General features: G+C 38.8%; 1 protein-coding gene across 1 annotated transcript in view; it reads left to right on the top strand.

Moving 5' to 3' along the window:
* ERC2 (ELKS/RAB6-interacting/CAST family member 2) overlaps positions 1-25,044 on the top strand; it is a 922,859-nt gene that overhangs the window by 157,506 nt on the left and 740,309 nt on the right. The window contains 2 exon segments of the mRNA XM_082738672.1: positions 14,639-14,662; positions 15,331-15,747. Coding sequence (XP_082594798.1) covers positions 14,639-14,662; positions 15,331-15,747 — 441 coding nt within the window.

A 25,044-nucleotide genomic window follows, 5' to 3' on the forward strand; every position in this document is an offset into this window, starting at 1 on the left:
GCCAAAGATGTTTGACTCCAGTGTGGAAATCTGGCTTGTGGCAGCTGTTGCACATACCCTGACACTAATTATGTGGTAACAGAATCCTTTTGCAGTTCAGTGACCAAATAAAACTGGTGCATAGGATTAGAAGGGAAAGACCAGGACACAGCAGTATGCTGAGAGTTTGGTGTCTGGGCTTCACTACTGGCAGTGCTGCCATCTCTGCTGTGGCTTCAAGTGACAAGAGGCCCCCTCTTTGGGCCTCAGTTTATCCTCCTGTAAAAAGTAGCAAAGATGATTATCTTTCTGATCCCTTTCATCACCAGTGCTCAGCGATTTCTGCTGTTCAATATTTGCTGTGTCTTTAAAATGCATATGTGAGCTTGTAGAAAATCTTGGGTGGTTCTTTCAAAGTATTTTATTTGCTGTTAAAAGGTTAGAATACAAAGTGGCCAAGCCAGAAAGTTCCTCTGGGTGAAAGGATTTTTCTGTATATTATACAGGCAAACATAATTTTACATTTTTTCCCCCTACTCTACTTTTATTTCTTTCCGGGCATTTGGGGAGGGTTTGCAGTCTGGGTTTGTATATTCATAACAGTAGCTTTTAAAAATGATGACTTCCTGTGGGCTAAAATGGGACTTGCTAAATATCTGATATGCATTATCTGTTTAACCTTACTATGGTTTTATAAGATGTTTGTATTCTTAGCAGCTTTTAAAAGAGCTGGAAACTGAGACCTAGAAAACAGAAGTAACCTGTTAGTGTCATACAGCCCTCCCAAGGCTGTGGGACCCTGCAGCTAGTTTGTGATCAGATCGAGTTGGAGATCAGCTCAAGGCCTCTGACATCAAATAGAGGGTTTTCAATTGGAGATATTATTCTCAATAAAATATTTAGGACTTTCATTGTCAAATTAATTATTTTTGTATTTCCAAAGTCTTGTTAATCTCTAATACTCTTTAAGTTTCCCAATGTTCATTGCTGGATATTAGAAACTTGAATTTGCATGGTTATGTCTATACCATGAAGTTCACCCGTGTCTTGTATATATTGCTCTTTTGGAATCCCTTACCCTGAGTAAACATAACTATAGCACTTTTATATTTTCATATGTTGCTTCTTTTCAAATCTTTAATTATAACAGCAATTGTAGCAGATTCTTCTTGGGATCTCTACTTACCTTTAAAGAAAATTTCCCTTGGAGTAGCTCCTGGTGGGCAGGATTAGCTGCCACAACTGATTGATTCATGGTGGATACCTGGCTCTTGGATATTTACAGTTTTGATCAGGGAGTTGTTGAAATTGAGTTGCAGACTTTTCACAAAGTTTCCTGCTGTGTCCTGCTCCCTTTTTTTCTGGGTTTTGTTTTTATAATTGCTGTTTTGATGCAGGGAGATACCCTGATATCTTCTCATGCAGTCCTTTTTGTTTTTTTGGCTTAAGACAGGTCAAGTCAATTTCTGTTGCTTGGAATTCAAAGAATATTAACTAGCCTAGAAGTGATGAGGCCTGTGTCTTTGTCCATTAAGGCTGCTATTAGAAAAAAAAAAAATCATAGCCTGTATGGCTTATAAACAACCAACATTTATTTCTCACAGTTCTGGAGTCTGGAGTCCAAGATTAGGGTGCTGGCAGATTTGGTGTCTAATGAGGGCCTACTTCCTAGTTCACAGAGAACTGTTTTCTCACTGTGTCCTCATGGTGGAAGGGGCAAAGCAGTTTTCTGGGGCTTGTTTTATAAGGGCATCATTCCCATTCCCAAAGTCTCCACTTTCATGACTTAACCACCTCTTAAAGGTAACACCTTCAAATATCATCACAGTGGGGACTAGGTTTCAACATATGCATTTTTGGGAGACATAAACATAGCAGTAGGAATTCAAAAATTATTCTTGGAAAAAATATTTGGTAAATGAAAATGGGAAATACAAAGAAAGGTGTCTTTAAAGCGAGATTTTTAAAAAAGATTTATGTATTTTTTTAGAGAGAGAGAGGACAAGTGAACATGAGTGGGGGAAGCAGCAGAGGGGGTGGGAGAGGGAGAGAGAATTCCAAGGCAACTCTTCACTGAGTGTGGAGCCTGACACGGGACTTGATCCCATGACCCAGAGATCATGACCCGAGCCGAAATCAAGAGGCAGACGCTTAACTGACTGAGCCATTCAGGTGCCCCAAGAAAGGCATCTTAATGCTCCCACTTCCTATCATTTTTAATATTTGATGGAAGTGTAACTCACGTGTCATAGAATTTACCCTTTAAAAGTGTACAATTCAGTGATTTTTAGTATATACATTTAAAACACTTTCATCACCTCTTAAAGAAACCTCATTATTCTTTAGCAGTAATTCCCCATCCCCCTCTCCTTAGCAATGATCATTATGATGTATTCCCTAATTTTTTTTTTTCCTTGTCTAGTCATACTATTTTCCTATATTATGTTGGCCATTTTTTTGTTTGAGGATCATGGAATATTCATTCATTCATTCATTCATTCATTATCTCTCTCTCTCTACATATATATATATATACACACACACACATTTTTTTACATATATATTTATATTACATGTAGAATATTAAAGACCATAGACATTGTCTGGATCCTGTAGGTATCTCAGCTTCACACCAGAGAAAGAAATGAAGGTTCAGACTCTTGATTCTAGTGCACTGATAAAATGGAAACACTTAGAGAATTTGAGTGATTAGGATACTTAGGAAGCAATATATTAACATTTTCTCTCTAGTGTACAAGTTCCCTATATTGTTCAAGTTATAATATGAAAAAGAAGATTCATCTCAGACTCCTCATGGTTTTCCCAGTCTTTTAAAATTTCACCAAGAGCGCAGACAGGCATACGGAAATGCTATTTAAGACTGAAAATGAGGGGCGCCTGGGTGGCTCAGTGGTTTAAAGCCTCTGCCTTCCGTCAGGTCATGATACCGGGGTCCTGGGGGTCCTGGGATCGAGCCCGGCAGGGAGCCTGCTTCCTCCTCTCTCTCTGCCTGCCTCTCTGCTTACTTGTGATCTCTGTCAAATAAATAAATAAAATCTTAAAAAAAAAAAAAAAGATTCATCTCAGACTCCTCATGGTTTTTTTTCCCCAGTCATTTAAAATTTCACCAAGAGCGCAGACATGCATATGGAAATGCTATTTAAGACTGAAAATGAGGGGTGCCTGGGTGGCTCAGTTGTTAAGCGTGTGCCTTCGGCTCAGGTTATGATCCCGGTATCCTGGGATCAAGCCCCAGGCTCAGCAGGAAGCTTGCTTCTCTCTCCCTCTTCCCCTGCTTGTATTCCCTCTCACTGTCTCTATCTCTGTCAAATAAATAAGTAAAATATTTTTTAAAAAGACTGAAAATGAATAAAACAGTTGATTGTAAAGCCTAGTAGTGTCTTATATTGGGGAGCACTACTCATAGTTTACTGAGATTTTATGACTCACACAAACTAAGTTTTCAATGTACTTCTGAGGACTATACCACAATACTCTTTTCATGATGTTTTCCTTCCCCACCTTTCTATTTCCAAATAATTATTTCTTAAAACAGTAGTAAGGCTGAAACTTCCTCTTCTTCTTCTTCTTCTTCTTTTTTTTTTTTTTAAGTCTAGAGAAGTGCTTCTCAAACCTTTATGTGCCTCACATTAGCTGGCAGTGTTGTTGAAATTGCAGATTCTGATACTGCAGGGTTCAGGTGGGACCTGAGATCCCACCTTTCTTATAAGATGCTAATGCTGCTAGTCCAAGGACCACTTTCTGAATTTTGTGGAGGTCAGTTATCCCCCTTCCCAGGAGTGACACAAGAAGCAAAGAGAAGCAGGAGAGTAAAGTATTTAGGAAAAATCTCTTATTGTGAAAAGTTTTAATAAAAAGGACTACAGTTTGGCTGAGGGAACCATGTAGCTCACAGTAGGGAAAAATTAATAGTTCAGTGCATACCACTCAGCCATTTGAGGTGATAATAATTTAGGTAAAACCTCTTACCTGTCTTAAAAAGATTTAGATGGTTAGCAGTTTTGCTAAATAAACATGTTGTGGACAGAGAAGGAAATGGTAATCAAGATTCTAAAATGTCATTTACACTAAAGATTTGCTTAAAATGAATGAGCTGTCCTCTCATTGTGTGTGGTTATTAATAATAGAAAAGCTCCAATTTTAACTATCGTTTCCATGATTACCTATTTTGGGTTGCTTCTGTAGACATATTTAAAAATATCAATATTTGTTAAAGTTGTTTTTTAAATTAATTAATTAATTAATTAATTAATCCATCCATTCATCCTGTAACAGGTTGAATGGTGTCAACAGCAGGGCATGCCACTATCCTATAGTTGCTCGTGTATTATTGGCTACCAGTAGGGAAAAAACCCTGACTTTCAAAACAGAAATGTTACTATTCCTGAGAGCCCCTTGTAGAGTTATTTATAGACCAGTTAATGGGAAATCAATTTTAGCCATCTTTAAGTTGGTCTTAAAACAAATGTTTCCTGTTTCCCTTATTTAAAAAATGCCAAAGTGCTTAGCATTTTGTTTCCCACTGTTGCATTTATTTGATGATCAAAAATTTATGTTCATTATACTCATTTCTTTTCCCTGCTCAAATGGGAGGAAGGAGAGAAATTTTAATTCTGGGCCTCTAGCCACCACCACTATGTCAATAGTAATAATAGTGAACATTTACTGAATGTTCATTATGTGCCAGGCCCAGTGCTTTATGCTTTATGGGAACCTATTCACCTATGTGAGGAACATCTCATGTGGTCTTTGTGTGAACCCTGTACCTTAGTTACAATTATTATTTCCTGTTTATGGATGAATAATTCAGTGCTTTAAGTACTTTAGTAATTTGTCCAAGGTGACATAGGCTATAATGGGTAGATCAGGATTCAAAACTCAGCTCATCACCACTGTTCTTGGAAGCCCAGACAAATTTACTGATTTCCCCCAGATCATATAATTGGTTAGTAGCAAAGCTACTTAGCAAAGCTAAGTCCTTAACTCTTAGCTTGGTACGATATTCCAATACTGTGCCATCCTATAGTATTGTTCTGTATGAGAACCAGAACTCCTTGCTTACAAAAGCAAATGCCAATGGGTCTTTATCACACTAGTGTTATGAATTTGGCAAAATGTCACGTTACTGACCAAAGTGGATTCTGCAGTTATCACTGATGTGTCTGAGGATTTCAAGGTCCTCAAGCTTTGGTGATTTTAACAAATTGCCTATCAATATTCTCAATTAGCTGTATATGCTTATTCCATCTATCCTAAAGGAGAAAGCCTAGGACCATGTGTCTAAATATTAATCTTTTTATACTTTTCTTAAGTACAGCAACCTTTCCACAGCCCACTGGGGCCACATGTTTTTAGCCAGCATCTGTTGTTTGTCTTTTCACACACATGACACAGTCTATGGAAGGTTTGAAGCCATGAGGAGTGCTGTACATCCTGCACATGGGATTATGGAAACAGGGATCAGAGAACCCCTTAAAATTTGATTAGAGACAAACTAAAAAATGATAAATAGGGAAATAAAGTCACAGGAGAAGCAGAGCAGGCCAAGTTGTCTGCAAAGAGATTCTGTTTTCTTTGAAAGAGTTATGTTAAGCCCTTGCTTGAGAAGGAGTATGGATTTATTAAAAAAAGTTCAAGACTTTTGGATATAAGCCAATTCATATTTTTATATAGCTCAGAGATGGTTTTCATAGCAATGAAACCCTAAACTGCTTTATAGTACAAAACTTTATCTTTTTTTTTTTTTTTTCCCCATAGTGTGGAAAAGAGCTTAAGGTCACAAATTTTTTCAAATTTGCCAGGAACTCATATTTTCCATGTTTGGGGATAAGACACAGTAGATTCTAAACATCTGGCTAGTCCCTATTTAAATAATTGTGTGTTCCATGCACATCATACATATATAATTATATTTTCATTCTATTTACCTTTTTGTGTTTTAGACATTCAGAAATCTGGATTAGATTCTGACTCCAGTAGCTATTGGAAGTCATTCTTCTGAATGTTGGCTAAGGCAAAGTATATTTTACCCCCTTTTCCATATAAACTCAAGTATGGCTTAGTTTCTTATATTTTTATTGTCTACTTTTTTTTTCAAGATTAAGTGACTATGGGAACTTATGAGAGTTGTGCATAATGAAGTTCTCTGTATTTTTTATAACAGGGGTGACTTTAGAATTGGCTGGAGGAAAGCTCAGTTTTAGACACTGGCCCATATCTGCTAACAATGTGATTGTAGTCAAATCTCTTAAGCCAGTCCAATTTATCCTCTTGTGAAGTGGACATAGTGCTGGCAGCGTCAAAGCAGTCTTGTCAGATGAGTGAGTTGGTGGACGTGAGGCACTTTGAGTTTTGGAGGAGAGAGCAGGACAGAGTAATCTGAGGTCAAGGACACCCCTTCCCTCCCTGCCTGCCCCACACTCTCCCACCCCTAGTCTAAGTACAGCAAAGCAAAGAGGAATGGAAACATATTCACTCTCACAGTGTTCCCCTGTGCCGACCATCTGGTGAGACAATTTCCCTTCTGGTCTTCTGGTCCTCTCATCTTTCTGTCCATATTTCACTGTTTATCGAATACCTATTATGTGCTAGATTTGGGGGGTATAATGCAAATTTGGCCCAGAATGTGCCCTTGAAAAGCTCACTTTCTTTCTCTCAATCTTTCTCTTTCTTGGAGATATTCTTTACTTTCTTGTAAGCACAGCAATGCTCTGAAAGATCTATTTGCTTTTGTCTAGCTGTTTTGTAGGGGAGGGCTTATTAGAAGACATAACCTTTCATGATGCCAGAAACAGAAGTCATTATGTCCTCCTTTATTGTCTATCAATTAGACAGACTAATCTTTTTAAGCTTCCATTTTGTTTACCTGTTGTTGTTGTTGTTGTTGTTGTTGTTTTAAAATAGGATAGACTAATGATTCTAAACTTCTTTTCCTTTTGTGGACTGGAGATGGGGATAGTCTTTACTGTCCAGGGCAGATTTCAAAGTATGCAGTTAAGTGTAAGGGGAAAAGGTTAAAAAGAACTGGGTTGAAGGCCAGGTATCAGGATAAATACAGTTCTGTTTATACTAGTTGTACTCCTAGCAGAGTGACTATGAAGATAGTCTGGATGACATTGTGACACCTGCTTTGCTTCTTTCTGTGGTGTCCTCAGTGGCAGGCTGTGGAGAAGGGAGTTTGTTTGCCTTTTGAGCTTTGATTCTTTGAGAACAACTGGAGAATGATCCCAGAATTAAGAGTGTAGAGTAGGCCGTAAAAAGTTTTCTGAATGCCCTTCCACTTACAGACTGATTTTTGTACTTAAAGGGAATTAACAGTTTTGCCACCTGTTGCACATGTGCCATAAGTGCTAAGTTGATAGCAGTTTGAGTGGGACCCAGGTATGAGTTTGGATCACGTGCTAATGCTTTATCCCAGTGCAGGTGGACATTGGAAGGGCTTTTCTCTCCAGATGCAGTAGAATGGAAGTCACAGAAGGAGAGGTTGAAGCTTTGGGAAACTGAGACCATAATGATCACTGGGAGTTTCCGAAGAGATGGCCCTAGAATACAGCCTTACAGGTTGCTGGTCTGTAGGTAGCTATCTGATGTAGGTAACAAACTAAAATGAATGTTCTTGATTATTGATCCAGTAGGGTTTGGGTTACAGCCTTAAAAGAAATGTGCTTTCATGGTTGAGAAGGGGAAGGTGATTCAGTCTGAAGGAACTGAATAATCTGGGAAACTGTGCATTTTTTTCTTAATTTTTGGCCCTTAGAGAAGGTGTTTGGCTTTGCTAGAGATTTCATTTGTATTTTATCTGGATCTTTTAGAGCTAGTTTTTATTGAGCTTGCATACTATTAGCCAATTTTAATTAGCTAACAGTCTAATTTCAAAGATGTAGAAAGGAAGTCTCAGTAAATTATTCTTGGAGGTCCTATGCTATTAAACTATTGGGTGGGACCCGGTAAAATGATTTAGGTAATCTTTCAGCCTCCCTGTAGGAGATACCATTGCCATTTCCTAAGCTATTAAATTAGAGAGGCGCCCCCTTTTGGTCTACTCTTAGGGTTACTATAATATATATAAGGTTGGAGTTCAGGATCCTAGAAACCAAAATTTCATGCTCCCAGAAACTGAAATTCTGGCTTTGACAATGTGATTGCTCTTTTGGGTCTGTCATTTAACCTGTATGATTTGATCTTCTTGTTTGTAAAATGAGGTTAACAGGCTAACCTTTAAGGTCTCTTTGAGATCTTCAAGTTCTGATTCCATGTCATCAGTGTGTCAAGTGGATTATGTCTTTCAGAATCTGACTTTTTGTTGCTATTGTCAAGGCAGCATATCCTAGCTTATCCTGACTGATATAAGTGATTACTCTGTACTTGGTACATTCTACAGCTAGGTATGTGTTAACTCATTTAATTTTCACAACAATCTTGTGTATTAGGAATTATTACTCTCCTCCCCCTTTTACAAATGAGGAAACTGAGACAGGGAGAGGATATTCTTTTCAATAAATTATTACATGTGGTTTTATATTTTAAAATAGAAATTGCCTTTGTTAAATATCTAACTAGAAATGGCTATCTGGTAAATGAATTTTGAAACTGGATTGATTTGAATTTCTTAGAAGTAGAATAGTGAGGGAGGAGAGAGACAGAGGGAGAGGTTGCTTCAGATCCCCTCCCCATCCTCCTGTAGATGATGCAGAAAGATGATCAGGACTCTTTAAGGTACATGCATTTAGCTCAGTAATTCCTTTTTAGGAACAGATCTCTGCTTAATTTTAAATATTTTAAAAAAGAATGAAAACTAAATGACACATGAACTTGAGAAAGATTTGAAAATTAAATTTTAGTTTGATTATCAGTCATTTATTTACTAATAAAATGGCTACCTAGAAAGTAGATTTTGCTTATGAATAAATATACAACCTGGAAGCATCAGTCGTTACAACCTTTGAATGAGGAACAGCCTAGATGGCTAACTTTAAGTTTTAGGAATTGCTGTAACTGTCATAATTGCCTGCCTGTCTCCTCTCACAGCTTCTACCCCCTTACCTACATCCTTTTCTTCCAACATCCTGAAGTATTTGTGCCGGTTCAGAGGCTAGATGGTATAGTGGTTTCAGCAGGGTAGTTGGTATCAGACAACCTAGATGAACATCTGGTTGTGCCGCTTCCCTAGCTGGATGACCTGGAGCAAGTTACTTAACCACTTTGCATCTCCATTTTCTCATCAATTAAATGGAGGTCTTAAACAGTGGCTACCTCACAAGGTAGTTGTGAGGATTAGCAAAGCTTAGAACATTGTGTGGCATGGGGCAAGCTCTAATTAGGTTTTTGCTATTACTATTCCTTGATAGGTTTGTTCTGTCTTTGCTTCTGGGTTTTTATACGTTCTCTTCTCTTCCCATCATTCTTCATGGGGCTGGTTCTCAACTGCTCTTCAAGGTGCAGCTCAGTGGTGGCTCTTTGGGATGTTTTCCCACATATCTCCAGGCTGGGTGACATCCTTTCTGAATTTCTAGTCATCTGTCTGTGACTTCTGTTACAGCCCTCATAACATAGTAAAGCTACTATCAGTTTACTTATCTACATGGACCATGTACATGGATCTTTCTTCCTTTCTTTTCTTTTCTTTTCTTTTCTTTTCTTTTCTTTTCTTTTCTTTTCTTTCTAATTTTGTGAGTCTAAGGGAGATACTAGGTAAATATATATTGAACAGATAAATGGATCAATTTTCCTCAATTTCTCTCTTCTTTCTTTCTTCTTTCTTCCCTCCCATTCTTTTCTACTTTCTTTCCTTCTTCCTTCCTTTCTACCAAAGTTCCTCTCTTCCTTCACTCTCAAACCTGGCCCTTGATGTATTATCTTAGTTATTCCTTGCAGGAACTCTGTGAGATAAACATGATTATCCCCATTTTGCGGTGTGGAAACAGGATCAGGGTGATAGGCAACTTGCCCATCCAAAGGGGCAGACCGCTTACAGAGTTGTCGTCCAATGTTGCTGTCTGTGCTCAAAACATTTTGGCAATTTTCCCTTGGAATTCCCTTTTGGCCAGTTTGTGAACCACAAAAGAAAAACAGTTTTTGGTCACTCTCAGAAAGGAAGATTTCCAGTCTGATCATCCCAATTCATGTTTGTTTCCAAGTAAACCTAGATCATCTCATAAATCTGTTTTGAACTGATCTCAGTTTATCAATAACCAGTATTGTGGTTGGATTATCCCTTGTGGTTCTTAGTATGATTGCAAGATGCCCTTCAGCAATAGCCATCAAGAAATTTTGAAAAAAAAAAAAAATAGAGGTTTATCATTTAAAGAACCTGGAAATGTATAGCAGAGGTAGGACATACAGTGAGGTCATGGGTAGAGAGTGCATGGGCCTGGTTCTGCTTTTATCGGGGTCAAGGATGGGGGGTTTTGTGGGCTTATTCTTTATTGGTGAATTTAAAACATAAGGGGAGATTTAAAGTGTGGGAAGAGAAAAAACAAGTGCCTCAAAAGGTCAGTTATTGAAATCAACCAAAATTTCTAAAACAAAGGAGCCTCAGTTGGGGGCAGTCTCTTATCTAGTCCTGTGGTTGATAATATGTTTATTCAAGGTAGCCATCATTGAAGTGGATGCCTCTTTAGAGTGAATGTCTTGGCAATCAAATCTTAAGTTAGGCACCTTCACTGCAAAAAAGAAAGAAAACAATTGTCGAAGCCTATGCAAAAATGCCCACTCTTGCTACTTTTATTCAACATATTATTAGAACATATATTTAACATATAATTACCATAGTAAATAGGTAAGAAAAAGAGATAAAAGGCATCCAAACTGGTAAGGCGTAGGTAAAACAGTCATCATTTGTAGATGATGTGATATTACAAATAGAAAAAGAGAAAAACCTATTAGAACTAATAAATTAATTCAGTGAAGCTGCAGGATACAAAATTAACATGCAGAAATCAGTTGCTTTTCTATATACTAATAATCTATCAGAAAGAGAAATTAAGAGAATAATTCCATTTATAATTGCATCAAAAATAATAAAATACCTAGGATAAAATTTAATTAAGGTAGTGAAAGTCCTGTAGTCTGAAAACTGTAAGGCACTGATGAAGGATATTTCAGATGACACCAGCAAATGGAAAGATGCTCATGGATTGGAAGAATTAATATTGTTAAATTAATATTGTTCAAATGTCCATACCCAAAGCGATCTACAGATTCAGTGCAGTCTCCAACACAATACCAATTGCATTTTTCACAGAAATAGAACAAAGAATCCTAAAATTTGTGTGGAACCACAGGAGACCCCAAATAGCCAAAACAGTCTTGAGAAAGAACAAAGCTGGAGGGGTCATACTTCCTGATTTCAAACTATATTGCAAAGCTATAGTAATCAAAACTATATGGTACTGACATGGAAGCAGACACATAAATTAATAGAATAGAATGGAGTCTAGAAATAAACCCACACATGTATGATCAGCTAATCTATTCCAAAGGAGGCAAGAATATAAAATGGGGAAGAGACAAACACTTCAATGAACGATGTTGGGAAAACTGGACAGCTACATGCCAGAGTGATACTAGACCACTATCTTACAGCATATAAAGAAATAAATTCAAAGTGGGTTAAAGCCTTGAATGTAAGGCCTAAAATCATAAAACTCTTAGAAGAAAACATAGGCAATAAGCTCTTTGACATCAGTCTTAGCAGTATTTTTTTAGTCAGTCTCCTTAGACACGGGCAACAAAAGCTAAAATAAACAAATGGGATTATATCACAATAAAAAGCTTTTGCACAGCAAAAGATTCCAGCAACAAAATGAAAAGGCAACCTACTTCGTGGGAGAAGATATTTTGCAAATCATATATCTGATAGGGGGTTAATATCAAAATATATAGATAACTTACATAAATTACTAGCCAAAAAAACCCAAACAACTTGATTTTAAAAATAGGCAGAAGACACGAATAAAGATTTTTCTAAGGAAGACATATAGATAGTCAATAGCACTTGAGAAGATGCTCAAAGCCACTGATTGTCAGGGAAATGCAAATCAAAACCACATTGAGATACCGCCTCATTCCAGTCAGACTGGCTATTATCAGAAAGACGAATAAAATAAGTGTTGCTGAGGATATGGAGAAAAGGGAACCCTTCTACTCTGTTGGTGGGAATGTAAATTGGTGCAACCACTATGGGAAACAGTATGGAAGTTCTTCAGTTTCATTCTTCTGCATATAGGTGTCCAATTTTCCCAACACCATTTATTGAAGAGTCTGTCTTTTCTCCATTTTAAATTCTTGCCTCCTTTGTCATAGATTAGTTGACCATATAAGCATGGGTTTATTTCTGAGCTCTCTATCTTATTCAGTTGATCTATATGGCTACTTTTGTGCCAGTACTATACTGTTTTGATTACTATAGCTTTGTAGTATATCTTGAAATCTGGGATTTTGATACTTCTAGTTTTGTTCATCTTTTTCAAGATTGCTTTGGCTATTTGGGGTATTTTGTGGTTCCACATGAATTTTAGAATAATTTGTTCTAGTTCTGAGAAAAAAGTACTGTTGATGTTTTGATAGGGATTGCACTGAATCTAGATTGCTTTGGGTGGAGAGGACATTTTAACAATAATTATTCTGGGGCACCTTGGTGGTTTAGTCAGTTAAGTGTCCAACTCTTGATTTTGGCTCAGGTTGTGATCTCAAGGTTATGAGATCCTTCCTTGTGTTGGCTCCGCATTGGGTGTGGAGACTGCTTAAGATTCTCTTCCTCTTTTGCACCTAAAACTAATATAACACTACACATTAATTATACCTCAGTAAAAATAGGGGTGTCTGGGTGGCTCAGCTGGTTAAATGTTTGCCTTCAGCTTAGTTCATGATCTCAGGGTCCTGGCATGGAGCCCCTGGGATCAAGACTGGCATCAGGCTCCCTGCTCAGCAGGGAATCTGCATCTCCTTCTCTGTCTGCCCCTCCCCCCTGCTCGTGCTTCTTATCTCTCTTTCTCAAATAAATAAAGTCTTTAAAAATTAAAAAAAAAAAAGATTCCCTTCCTCTCTAAAACAAACAAATGAACAAACAATATTAAATCTTCCAGTCCATGGGCATGGACTATCTTTCTGTTTCTTTGTGTTGTCTTCAGTTTCTTTCATCAGTGTCTTAGAGTGTTCAGTGTAGAGAGCTTTTACTTTCTTGGTCAAACTTATTCCTAGGTATTTTATTCTCGGTGAAATTGTAAATGAGATTGTTTTCTTAATTTCTCCTTCTTCTGTTTCATTATTAGTCTAAAGAAATGCAACAGATTTCTTTCTTTTTTGGGAGGGAGAGAGTAAGAGAGAGTGAGGAGGGTTGTGCGGGGAGAAAAAGAGAGAGGAGAGAGAGAATCTTAAGTAGGTTCCACTTCCAGCACAGTGCCTGATGTGGGACTTGATCTCAAGACTCCGAGATCATGACTTGAGCCAAAATCAAGAGTCAGATGCTTAGCCAACAGCCACCCAGGCACCCCACAACAGATTTCTTTATATTAATTTTGTATCCTGCACCTTCTTTTGGAATAATGAAAATGTTGTAAAATGTATTGTGTGGATGGTTGCACAACTAAAAACCACTGAATTTTACACTTTACCGGAGTGAATTTTGTTTAAAAAATTCATAATTACCATCATTAAATACATACCAGTTGCTCACTTGCAGTCACTGTCCTGTGAGACACTGTGGCACATGGATGAGAAAGAGAATACTTGTTCTTTGTGCTCTGGGAATGTCTCAGTGGGTGTTCTTAAATGGAAGATGAAATAGATCCACAAATAGTTTAATCAAGATATTGCAATACTCAGTGCTAACCTCTGGGCATAGACCAGACTCAGAAAGATCTCAACACCTCTGGGTGCCAGCTATAGGAATTCAGAAAGATTTCAAAATGTGGGCCACTCCAATATTTATGTAATGTAGACATAGTATTATTTATGGCTTACAGTACTGTGAGGTACCTAGGGGCAGGAGCTATGCCTTGTGTTCATTTTGAGTCCCTTGCTGAGTGTTATGTCTGGTCTGCTGGCAGAAGTGTGTGTTTGGTGATTGAATGAACTGTTTTGGAAGTGCCCTGGTTTGTTCCTAGGACAAAAATGCCTTCTAGCTTATGACTACCTGTTCTGACCAGCCTGAGGGTTGACCCGGTGGGGAAGGTGTTGCAGAATTCACCAACTGTCCTCATGCAATGTTTCTTTTCTCATAACTGGTAACTGTTTTGTATCTTTGGTGTTTTCACTCTTATTTTGGCTGAAATGGTGACTTGGAATAATATGTGGATACTTCTGGAGTGTTGTTTTTTCTTCCCTGGTAGTATACTGAAGACTTTGGGTTCCTGGGTCAGTGAGATTTAAGAAAACAAAAGCTGGAATTAACCTCACTTTCTTCTTCTTCTTCTTCTTTTTTCTTTTGATCATGTTTATCAAACGGCAGTGCTATAGATTTTGTGTAGCTTATGGATCTTTGCTGTAATAAGAATTTGTTTTTCTTTTTTCTTTTTCCTCTGTGAAGGTATTTTATGTTGATTCTTTCTGTTAAATATCCTTTGCTTGCTCTGGACTTTTCTTTGTGTTGATTTTTTGCTTCATTTTTTTTTTTTTTTCCATTTCCCATGCTGTTCAGTTACTGGATGCCAGAAGAACCAAGGTTTGTCCACTCTTTGCAGCTTGTTTGTTTTGCTCTGCACAGCTTGTTTGTTTTGCTCTGCACAGCATCACCTCCTTGTGTGTTTGTGTCTGTCTGTCTGCATTTATTCCCTTTTGCTTGCAGATGCAGTAATCCTGTTTACTAAACCTGTTCACAGCTTTATTTGTAAAAAATAAAGTCCTTGTTTGTGTCTACTTGTAGTGGATGCTATTATTTTCATTTTTTAAATGGAAATGCATTTATCATCGAAAGTATGGATAGTAGAATAAAGAACACCTTAGGAAACAAGGAATACTGAGTCTGGAGCATTGCGGGCCTAAAGAAGGTGTGTTTGTGAGACTTTCCCTTCTAACCCTTTCCACTTCCTCAATTAAAACTCTGTAGATGTATAATTTCCCTTGTGACTGACACTAATATATTGTTTCTGTGTATGTGTACATTTCTCTTCTCCTGAGACATTCAGAAAGCATCACTGAATTAATTTCCCCCTCTCCATGTGCTGTCCCATGCTTCTGAAGTCACCCTGGAGCACTTAACGGCTGGCCCTCTGGACCTACCTCATAATTAACATTCCATCTTCATAGTCTGGTAGTAGCAAATAGCGCTTGGCATTTCCATTGACTTTTTCCCCTTCTTTCTCCTCTCCTGCTCCATCTTTCTTATCACAGCACCTGCAGTTGACAATCCAAGCCCTTCAGGATGAGCTTCGGACCCAGAGAGACCTCAATCACCTCCTGCAGCAAGAGAGTGGCAACCGTGGAGCTGAGCACTTCACCATTGAGCTGACTGAGGAGAACTTCCGGCGGCTCCAAGCTGAACATGACAGACAAGCTAAAGAGCTGTTCCTTTTAAGGAAGACCTTGGAGGAAATGGAATTGAGAATTGAAACACAGAAACAGACCCTCAATGCCCGAGATGAGTCGATTAAAAAGCTTCTCGAGATGTTGCAAAGTAAAGGGTTGCCTTCTAAAAGTCTCGAGGATGACAATGAACGAACACGACGGATGGCAGAGGCTGAGTCTCAAGTCAGTCACTTAGAAGTGATTTTAGACCAGAAAGAGAAGGAAAACATACATCTTAGAGAGGTAAGGACATTCCCTCTATTGCCCCAAACCCATATTTTATAAGTTAAAATATGTTACCAAGTTATTTTCACAGGTTGGAAGATATCTGCAGCCTTAACAAAATTTCCTGGCATCTGTTTTATAATCTTCCTGTCTGCTTATCACCTTTAAACTGGAATTTTGCATTAGATTTTTTTCTTTGCTCACTACACATATGTTCCATTGTTATTTGACACATATTCAGGATCCAAGTCTGTGCAGCACATGCCAGCTCTAAGGTGGTTTACAATTACTTTCCCACAGATGGCCAGTTTCAGGGTTTTTTAAGTACAGTACTAAGTTTTAGATGTTTATCAAATACATCTCTCTATAGGAGCAAAACAAATAGGTGATTAGCAAAACAATGAACCTAAATATTTTTATAGCTGAATTGGGGCAGCATTTGAAGAAAGTAAAGCATATGGATATTTCTGGGAAGAGCGGTAAAATGTGCAGACCAGTTTTGAACATTTAGGTTTAAGATAATCTTCATCTGCATTTTCTTTTGGCTAGGAAAATCTGTCCCAGGTTTCTTGAATATGCATTTTGGCACTTAGGGGATTAAATAATTTGAAGTACTTCAGAGGCTCTCTGGCCTGCCACCACTATTGAATATTGGGATGCTCAGATATCTGAGGATATATAGTTGGATAGAGCTTAGAAAAAAATGTGGGTGATAGCCAAGGTTTGAAACTTTTACAGCAGTTCCTTGCCGCTATGGTGGATGTGGATCTCAAAAGTACCCTGTAGGCAAAATGTTGAGGGAGGTACAGATCTCACAGAAAATAGGAAGCAATAAAATGGCATTAAGTTTATTTTAAAAGTTTTCTATAGCAATAAATAAACATTCTAAAAGATGTTTGCTTTCAGAATTAGATTTCTTGGCATTATATACCTTTTCAGATGGGCAATTCTTGTGAGTCATGTTTTTGGTGGTTCAGAAAACATGGCTTCCATGATGGGGCTTGATGCTCCCAGGAGTTTCCTCTGATATAGATTGTATTTGCTTAGAAAATTTGAACGGACTTTTGTATCTTAAGACTTAGTGTCCTCCATGCTTATTCTCCTTTGTTTTATTTTCATGAGACATTAACAGCATGCTTGGGAAGCCACATGGCTTGGTTTTGGATTGAGATGCTTAAAGAGATGTTTTGCTGGGACTGGGTCTTCCCATCCATATTCCAAGAGGCTGAATGTCATCTTAGGCTTCTAAGGTGGCCCCTAATGATGTACACTTCTTGGAAATCATACCCTTGTGTAAATCCATGTCCTCGAGTATAGGCTGAACCTAGCGACTTGATTCTAAACAACAAAATACGGTGCAGGTAATGGGATGCCAGTGTGACTTCCATGATTAGGTTATATAAGACTGTTCTTTTCATCTTGTTAGCACACTCTATTTTATTCTCAACTTGCCTGTTTTGATGAAGTAAGCTCATGTGAGAGAGGCCCGTGTGGTAAGGGACTGAGAGTAGCCTCTAGTCAACACCCAGTGAGGAACTAAGACCCTCACTCAAACAGCCACAATGAACTGAAAACTGCCAAAAACCACTTAGTGTGCTTGGAAGTGGATCCTTCCACAGTGCAACCTTCAAATAATATGACAGGCCCTGGGCTGATACCTTGGCTGCAGCTTTGTGAGAGACTGAAGCAAAGGACCCAGCTAAGCTGTGCCTGGATTCCTGACCCACAGAATCTGTGAGATAATAAATGTGTGTTGTTTTAAGCTGCTGAATTGGGGGTAATTTGTTACACAGCAATAAATAACCAATAGAGTGGAGCAGAGACTAATCTCTTCCTGCCTCACTCCATAGACTTCACATTGAGTTTTCTGAAGAGAAACAGTAACTACTGGCAGTAGTCACTTGCATGTAAAGCCGCTGTGGATTTGGAAATTTTGGTTGTGTTATCTTAGAACTGTGGCTGGAGATTACCATAGTTGAAAAAATCTGCTGCTTTATTTTGGGTGCCAAGGCAATCATGTTGCATGTATAGCAGGGCAGCGATGCCAGAGAAACCTCCATCTGTAGCATTGACCTTCACTCCATGTTGGGGTCTTGTGGTCACGGCAGAGTCACTCTTTTCCTTTTGTTAGATTCTGCTCATTGGTAGCACTAAGTAGATGGTGCCTTGATTCTGTTGTGTGGATGCCGCCACTTAAATGAATCTAAACAAAATTCAGTTTGTGTTTTACAAGATTAGTTTGCCCTCACAGTGGTCTGGCCTGGAAATAGATCATGTTTGGAGCCTTAACCATCAGTCTGAGAGCCCACAGAGAGTGGTACAGAAAATGCAGCCCAACATATTCAGCTAGTTTCCTTGGGCATCAAATGAAAGTCAGTGGATTGCCTTTTTCTTGGCTTATCAAGAAGGTGAATGTGGAAAAGGTGTCTCTCAAAAAAAAAAAAATCTTATTTTAAACTTAACTAAACAAAAAGACTTTGGAGGCCTGAAAGGATGTTCCCCAAGAGAAGGATTGTACTATCTTCTGAGAGCCATTTGTTACATTTTCAGGAATTTTGTGAGCCTGCTTTTAAACCATTGATAACTTGAAATGAGTCATGGTGGGAGTATTTATACCATGGAAATCAGCAAATGCTACCCCCAGGCCCTACGCCCCTGCCACCCCATCCCTGAAGCCCATTTACCAACACGACTCTGAATAAATGCCATGAAATGTTTACCCACAATACAGCAGGAAGAGGAAAGTTAAATAATGCAAGAATTATGAGTATCTTAACCACTCATCATTCATTAGAACTTTTCATAACAGCATCTGGATAGATGCTTATGTGTCAGACACTTCAAAGAATACTTTCATTGATTCATATTTCAAAACTACCTGGTGCATTCGGTTTTCCATCCATTCAGTGAGCACTTACTGAGGATATGCTTTGGGATAAAGCAATCATAGCTAATAAAGTTTGACTTTATCACATTTGTATTCTGTAGGGGTGAAACATAATTTCATAGTTAAACAGAGAAGTAACATGAAGAAAAGAAGGAAGAACTAGTGACCTGGGTGGGGCCAACTTGATATTGGGTGGTCAGGGAAGGCCTCTTTGGAGGGGGTGATATTGTGAACTGAGACCTGAATGATAAGAAGGAACCGGCTACGTGAAGCTTTCAGAAGACTGTTCCAGTCATGTGGAAAGACCCAGGCCTGGGAGGTAGGTGCTATTATTTGGCCCATTTACCTGGGGAAACTGAAGAAGAGGTGACACTAAGAAGCTTGTTCAGCCTCCCAGTGGTGAAACTGGTATTGGAATTGGGGTGACTAGACTTTCAGCCATTAAATCATTTCAGGAAATCCCTTTTCTAAAGGAATCTTTCCCAAAATGTGCTCTGCAGAACACCCATTTTGTGGGATGCTAATAAAGTGCTATGAGAGAAAAACGGCTACAGGGCCAATGAACTTGGGAAAATGCTGGATTCCACAGAGTTTACTGTAGGACTCCTCAGACTCCTTAATACACAAGTGTGCATCAGTCATTCCCAGGAAGGGGAAGGTTCTCAAGCTTATTTAACTTGCTTTTGTCTTGCTGCACTGGTGCTCTTCATAAAATACTTTGGAAAAAAGCTGTGCTAGGAAATAAAAAGTGTGCTTTTAACTTGTGACCTGTAAAATATGTAAAAATATATAAATAGTTGTTTACCATGGCCAAATAACTGGGTAATTTCCTACATTAGTTATTCTAGAAGGCAAAGTTTATTGTAAGCTGTTTCCGTATTCTCTACTGAGTTTTAGAATGTTCTTCTGTCAGGGTATATATATATATATTTTTAACTTTTTTAGTGGAAAAATGTGGCTGACTGCTTTTGATATTAAAGAAGTAAGAATAGCCCAGCTTGAATAAAAAAGTAGCCTGACCTCTGTTAATTTAAATGAATCTAAAACAGGATTTAAAATGTACTTGAGGTTTTAAGTTCATTGTGTTCCTGATTTCTTTTTCATTTTGCACGGTTCAACCCAGTTTGGGGCTAGATGGCGTAATGTTGGAGAATAGAGTGCTAGTGGTTTTATGATTCATTCTCAGGCAGAGGTGTTGGGCCTCATAAACCCCATCTCCTGGAATACTGGTCTTGTTTAGCCTATTGTTTGAGGAGATTTTGAGTTGGCAGGAGTTGCACATGGGGAGGGTCGGGTTGCTTTAGTGTTTTGTTATCTTTCGGTGGTCTGGAAAAGGCTGAGGGCGAAACCACTTCTTTGCCTGGCAGGAAACAGCAACAAAAAGACTATGATCTCAACTTATTTGGAAGACCAAAACCACTGCCCAAGAACTACAGCGGATGTGCTAATGTGAGCCAAAGTGTTGGCTGCAACAGAACATTACTCACTAGTGTCAGGGGATGCTTTTGGATACTGGTTGATTTGATAAGACATTATTGGATGTGGTAATAGTTTACCTTGTTCTCTAGCTTTTTCTGCACAGAACATATTGTTCTCTGTAAAGGTTTTGGTAATCACGTACCTAAAATGTTATTGATTTCATTATAGAAAAGGTGGGTTTATATACCAGATCCTCCTATATTCACTCTCCTTAGTATTTTCGTGGCTGGAGAGTCAGGAGTCTCTGGACTCAGTACTGTAGGATGTTTGAAGGGAAGGGTATATGTTCTGCTGACATGACTATTGATTTTCTATGCTAAAACTTTGGGTAGCTTGCCCATCTTTGGTAGCAAGGGCTGAAGAGCAATCAAGGCATTGGGGGCCTCAGTTGCTATTAACCCAGGAGACTGGGCCTGGGGTTCCCACTATGCTATGGTTGGGGCAGGGAGGAGGAGAGAAAGGCAACATGAATTCTTACTTTCCTCATTTATTTACCAAGATCCACCAACGCAGAGTTGGAGACCTAGAAGTTCTTGAGCTCATAAACCTTTTACTGATGGCTCAAGCCTCTACTATAGCTCTTTGCCCAAACTTTTAAACTCCAGCATAGTTCCCCCTTCTCAAAACCAAATGGCCTCCCTCTGTGTAACATGAATTTGCCTCCAGTTCTGCTGGCTGAACCATGATTTTGCTGAGGGAGGCATTTCTAATTCTGATTCTACAGATATAACCTGTCTATTTCTACCAACAAAACTTATCACGGAAAATATTCCTAAACACGAGTGACCACATTAATATAACGTTACAAATTCTCTCTTGCAAGAGTTATTTCCTAATATATTATAGAACCTAACAATTGCTGCTTCTTTTTAATAAAGTAAGTTTCTTACCTGGTTAGTACATTCCATCCATATTCCCAGGCCTCATATATTGCCTGCAGGTGTTCAGTAAATATTTGAGAGTGAAAAAAGAGATAAAAAACAATAGAGAGTTTTTCTGTGATTTATTTTGTCAATCTTCGAGGGGTGGTTCGTAATGATTATAGTGCCATGCTCTTGTATGTTTTCTCTTATGTTTGCTCTGTGTTTGCTGTGGAGCAGGAACTTGAGTGTAACCCTAATTGGAACTTTTCTTTCATTTTCTTGAAACCATGTTAGATGTCATAGAACACAAGCCAAACTTCCATATGCAGGATGCTGTGGGAGCACTCTTGGCAAGTTTGTGGTCTTGTTCAAGGATTCAGGTGGGGCAGTAGGAGAAACAGTTCACATTTACTGAGGCTTATTTTGTGTCAGGTTCTGTACTACATAAATACGGTTGCTCTCATCCCCATCACACAGATAAAGAAACTGAGGCACAAAGAAGCAAGTAATTATTTCCAGTCACACAAAGCAAATGCTGGAGTGAAGATCAGAACCTGGGAAATCTGGGTGCAGGGTCTATACCTGTCACTATCACATGCTACTACTACTTCTCAGGATGGTGTACTAAGAGAACATCGAATAGCACTAACATGGTGTACGGCTTAGAGGTAGGAGGCTGACCACTGAATTCATCCATGACAGAGCTGGTCTTCAAAGGCAAGAAGAATTTTAACACACAGTAATAATGGTGAAGTATGATTAGAAAAGAGGCAGCTGAGCCAAACCTCAGAGGTGGGAACTGTGATGTGTTGAGGGGGTGCCATGAGTTTGGAGCAGTTGAAACTCCACCTGCCAGGAGAAAAGGAAATAAGGCTGAAAAGGTGATTTGGGATCAGGTCACTCAAGGCCCGGATCATGTGACACAGGGGATTGAATTTTACTCTGTAGGCTCTGGGCAGCCTTTGAAGGCATTTTCCCAGGAAAATGGCATGATCAGAAAAGATTGTTAGTGCTAATTGGTAGTGGATTGGGAGGAGGAAGCATGGAGACAAGTTAGAAGGACACTGTGGTTGTTCAGGTCACCAAGAGTCTGAATCTGGGTGGTAGCCACAGGAATTGAAGGGAAAGTTCATCTCTACCTTGACCTTGACAGCCTGGGAACTGAGTGCTGGGAGCTGCGAGGAGCAGGCAGCTTCTTTGGGCCTGGCGCAGACAGATGGTCGGATAGTGGGCCAGCCCAAGTGGGAAGAGGCTTGAGGAAAGACTTTGGATGTGTTGAGTTTGATGAAATCCTGGTGGAGCTGTCCAGCCAGGGTTGAGAACATGGCTGAGGAAATGACTATGAAGTTCTGCCCAAGTGCAGAAGGCATGTCTGACTATTGGTCACATTGTTGTTGCTATTGTTTGCCTACATACCTGATCATTTGTGGCTACCAAGCCCCCAGTTTGTGTGATCATTCCAAAGTTTGCCTTGTCACTCACCCCTACTATTGTCTAAAAAGTGACCTTAGGGATTGCATACTTCTCTTTGATGCCTCTTTTCTGAGTAAGCACGTCATTTTGACTTGGGTATATCTTTTGAAATTACATAGAATTTTCACTGACTAATGCCAACTTGATACAGGTTCCCTTGTTCTCTCCAAGTCCCATTTTCTCCAAGCACTCTGTACAGGATGAATGCCAGTGAAGCACCTTTACAGGAAAGTACTCTCTCTGAACCCCTATTAACAATACTTTCAAAACCAGGATTTCATAACTTTTACCCACACATTTCTGATGGCAAAGGGAATGCACCTATTCCTGTTTATGTTTATGTTTGTGTTTATGTTTAGTATCATTTGCCTTATCTTTAAATTTGAATACACTCTTTAAAGTTTGAACACTGCATGCTAATTTGAAATGGTTCAGGTTTTACCCCATATTGATTTTAATGAGTGTCATTGATTGCTTTTTATAGTAAAAGAGACTGGTGGAGCCCCAGGGAGCCATTAGGCAAAAGGCATTTTGGAACCTGCTGAGAAAAGAAAGTGGCAGGGTAGAGGGAGGTGAGGGGAGGGGCTAGGGATTCGAGAGAATGTCAGGTGGTTACGCCGGGGAGAGACTCTCATTACTGTCCTCACTGCCTTGTCCTCTTGGTCTACCTTAGGTGTTACTGCTTTTCGAAAAATATTCTTTTGGTAGCTGACCTGATTTATTATTATCACGTTTGGTAAAACCATGTACCACAAATGAAACCTCAGTGTCGAGGAAGTTCTCCAAGTACCAGGACTGTGGCTACTTCAGTATATCACAAACTATGGCAATTGGGAAGTTGAGACAGCTTAGCTATACCAAGGGCCTACCTGTCTTGGATGGAACATCAGCTAATACCTTACATATGAAGGAGGCTTCATAGTTTATAGAGTACACTGTTTTAATGCTTTCCTCTGATGCTTCTGGTAACCCTGTGAGGAAACAGGGTCAGAGAGATTAAGAAGTAATGACAAATAACATTTACTGGGCACTCAAGAGCATCATCAGGCTGTGCTAATCAGTTTCTAGGGAGTGCCATTTAATCCTCTCAACAATACTCTGGGGTTGATGGTGGTTTCCTGTCTCTTGGATGAGGAAGCTATGGCCCAAAGGCGTGATGTGTCTGGTCCAGCTTCTTAGGGCAAGTGGTGATGGATCTGGGATTCAAATTTAGGCCTGCTGTTTCCAGGCACCTGATCCTAATCACTCGCTGACATTGCCAGGGATGATGCCTGAGTAGAGCAGGGACTAGAATTCTGGTCTTCTGACTTCTTGCTTAGGGATATTTCCTAAATCAATGGGAAAAAGGAGAAAAATAATGCAAAAGGCTCTGTTTTTCTTATTTGTTTTTTTTTTTTTTCCCCTTGCTACATCTTAGTCCTGTTGAATCCAGGACTACAAGTCTATGTATGAGGTCACTGAGCAGTAGTAGGGTTAAACAGTGCCATGCAGAATGTAGTATCACAGCTGGATCTCCTTAGCCCATTTGTTGCTCATGAAAGTTAAAGTACTAGATTAAAATACCAAAAAAATGGTACTGTACATCTAGGCCCTCCATGAATTCCTAGGAAATAGATGACTTTTTGTGAACAGAGAGTAAGGAAAACAGGAGGTGCTAAGAGCTGGCCCTTCCCCATTTTGTCTGTTCAAAGTTAGCTTTCTTTTTCAATTTTTTAGCTCTGTCATTATTTCATTGCCTAAAAGAAATGCTTTGTTTTCCCAAATTTACTTTCTTTTTATTTAGTTTTTGTTGGGTATTTTGGGTTTCTCTCTATGTCAGTGTGAGACATTAAAACTGTATTTATAGCCTCCGATAAGTACTCCATTTCATTGTTCTTCTAGGTGGCTAAACTTTGGAAAAGTTTCCCACCCACTCCGGCTTGGATGTGAAAGGGGAAACTTTATTTGTGTTTTTAGTCTGGCCATATGTTAAGAGTGTTTTAAATGTTTTGGGTAGAGAGTTTAATAAGGCAATGTGAATGCTTGCCGGGTGATTCCTACTATTGGCTTATAGTTACAGCAGTTGTGACTTCAACAAAGAAGGAATCAACTCCTCCTTAATAAAGGAAAGATAATTACATATGAATGGTTTATAGAGAAAGGAAAAAGAAAGAAAGATGAGTGAGCCTTTAGAATAAACATAAAGACTTACTACTCAATTAGATCAAGAGTGAGCACACTAGAGCTTGTGGGGCAAACGTGGCTCACTCACCATCTGTTTTTTTATGGCCTGGGAACTAAGAATGGGTTTTTACCTTTTTAGGTGGTTATATTTGAAATGGTTATGTATGTATATAATATCCTAAGTATGTATACATATATATGTAATATCTAAATAGTTGGTAAAAAGAAAACCTCTTTCGATTTTGCCTCCTGGGCCTCAAAGCCTAAAATATTTACTACTTGGTCCTTTAAGAAAAAGTGTGGTGACTCCTGAAGTAGATGATAAGTAAACAGTTTTTGAATCAAGATGTTTGGTAAAAAGCATATGTGCAATTAGTTATATTTAGAGCATCAAATCTGACTATTTTTGTATAGCTTTTGAATATTATTTTTCTTAAATGAGGAGACAAT

This window comes from Mustela nivalis (assembly GCF_964662115.1).
Source record: "Mustela nivalis genome assembly, chromosome: 1".
Classification (NCBI taxonomy): domain Eukaryota; kingdom Metazoa; phylum Chordata; class Mammalia; order Carnivora; family Mustelidae; genus Mustela; species Mustela nivalis.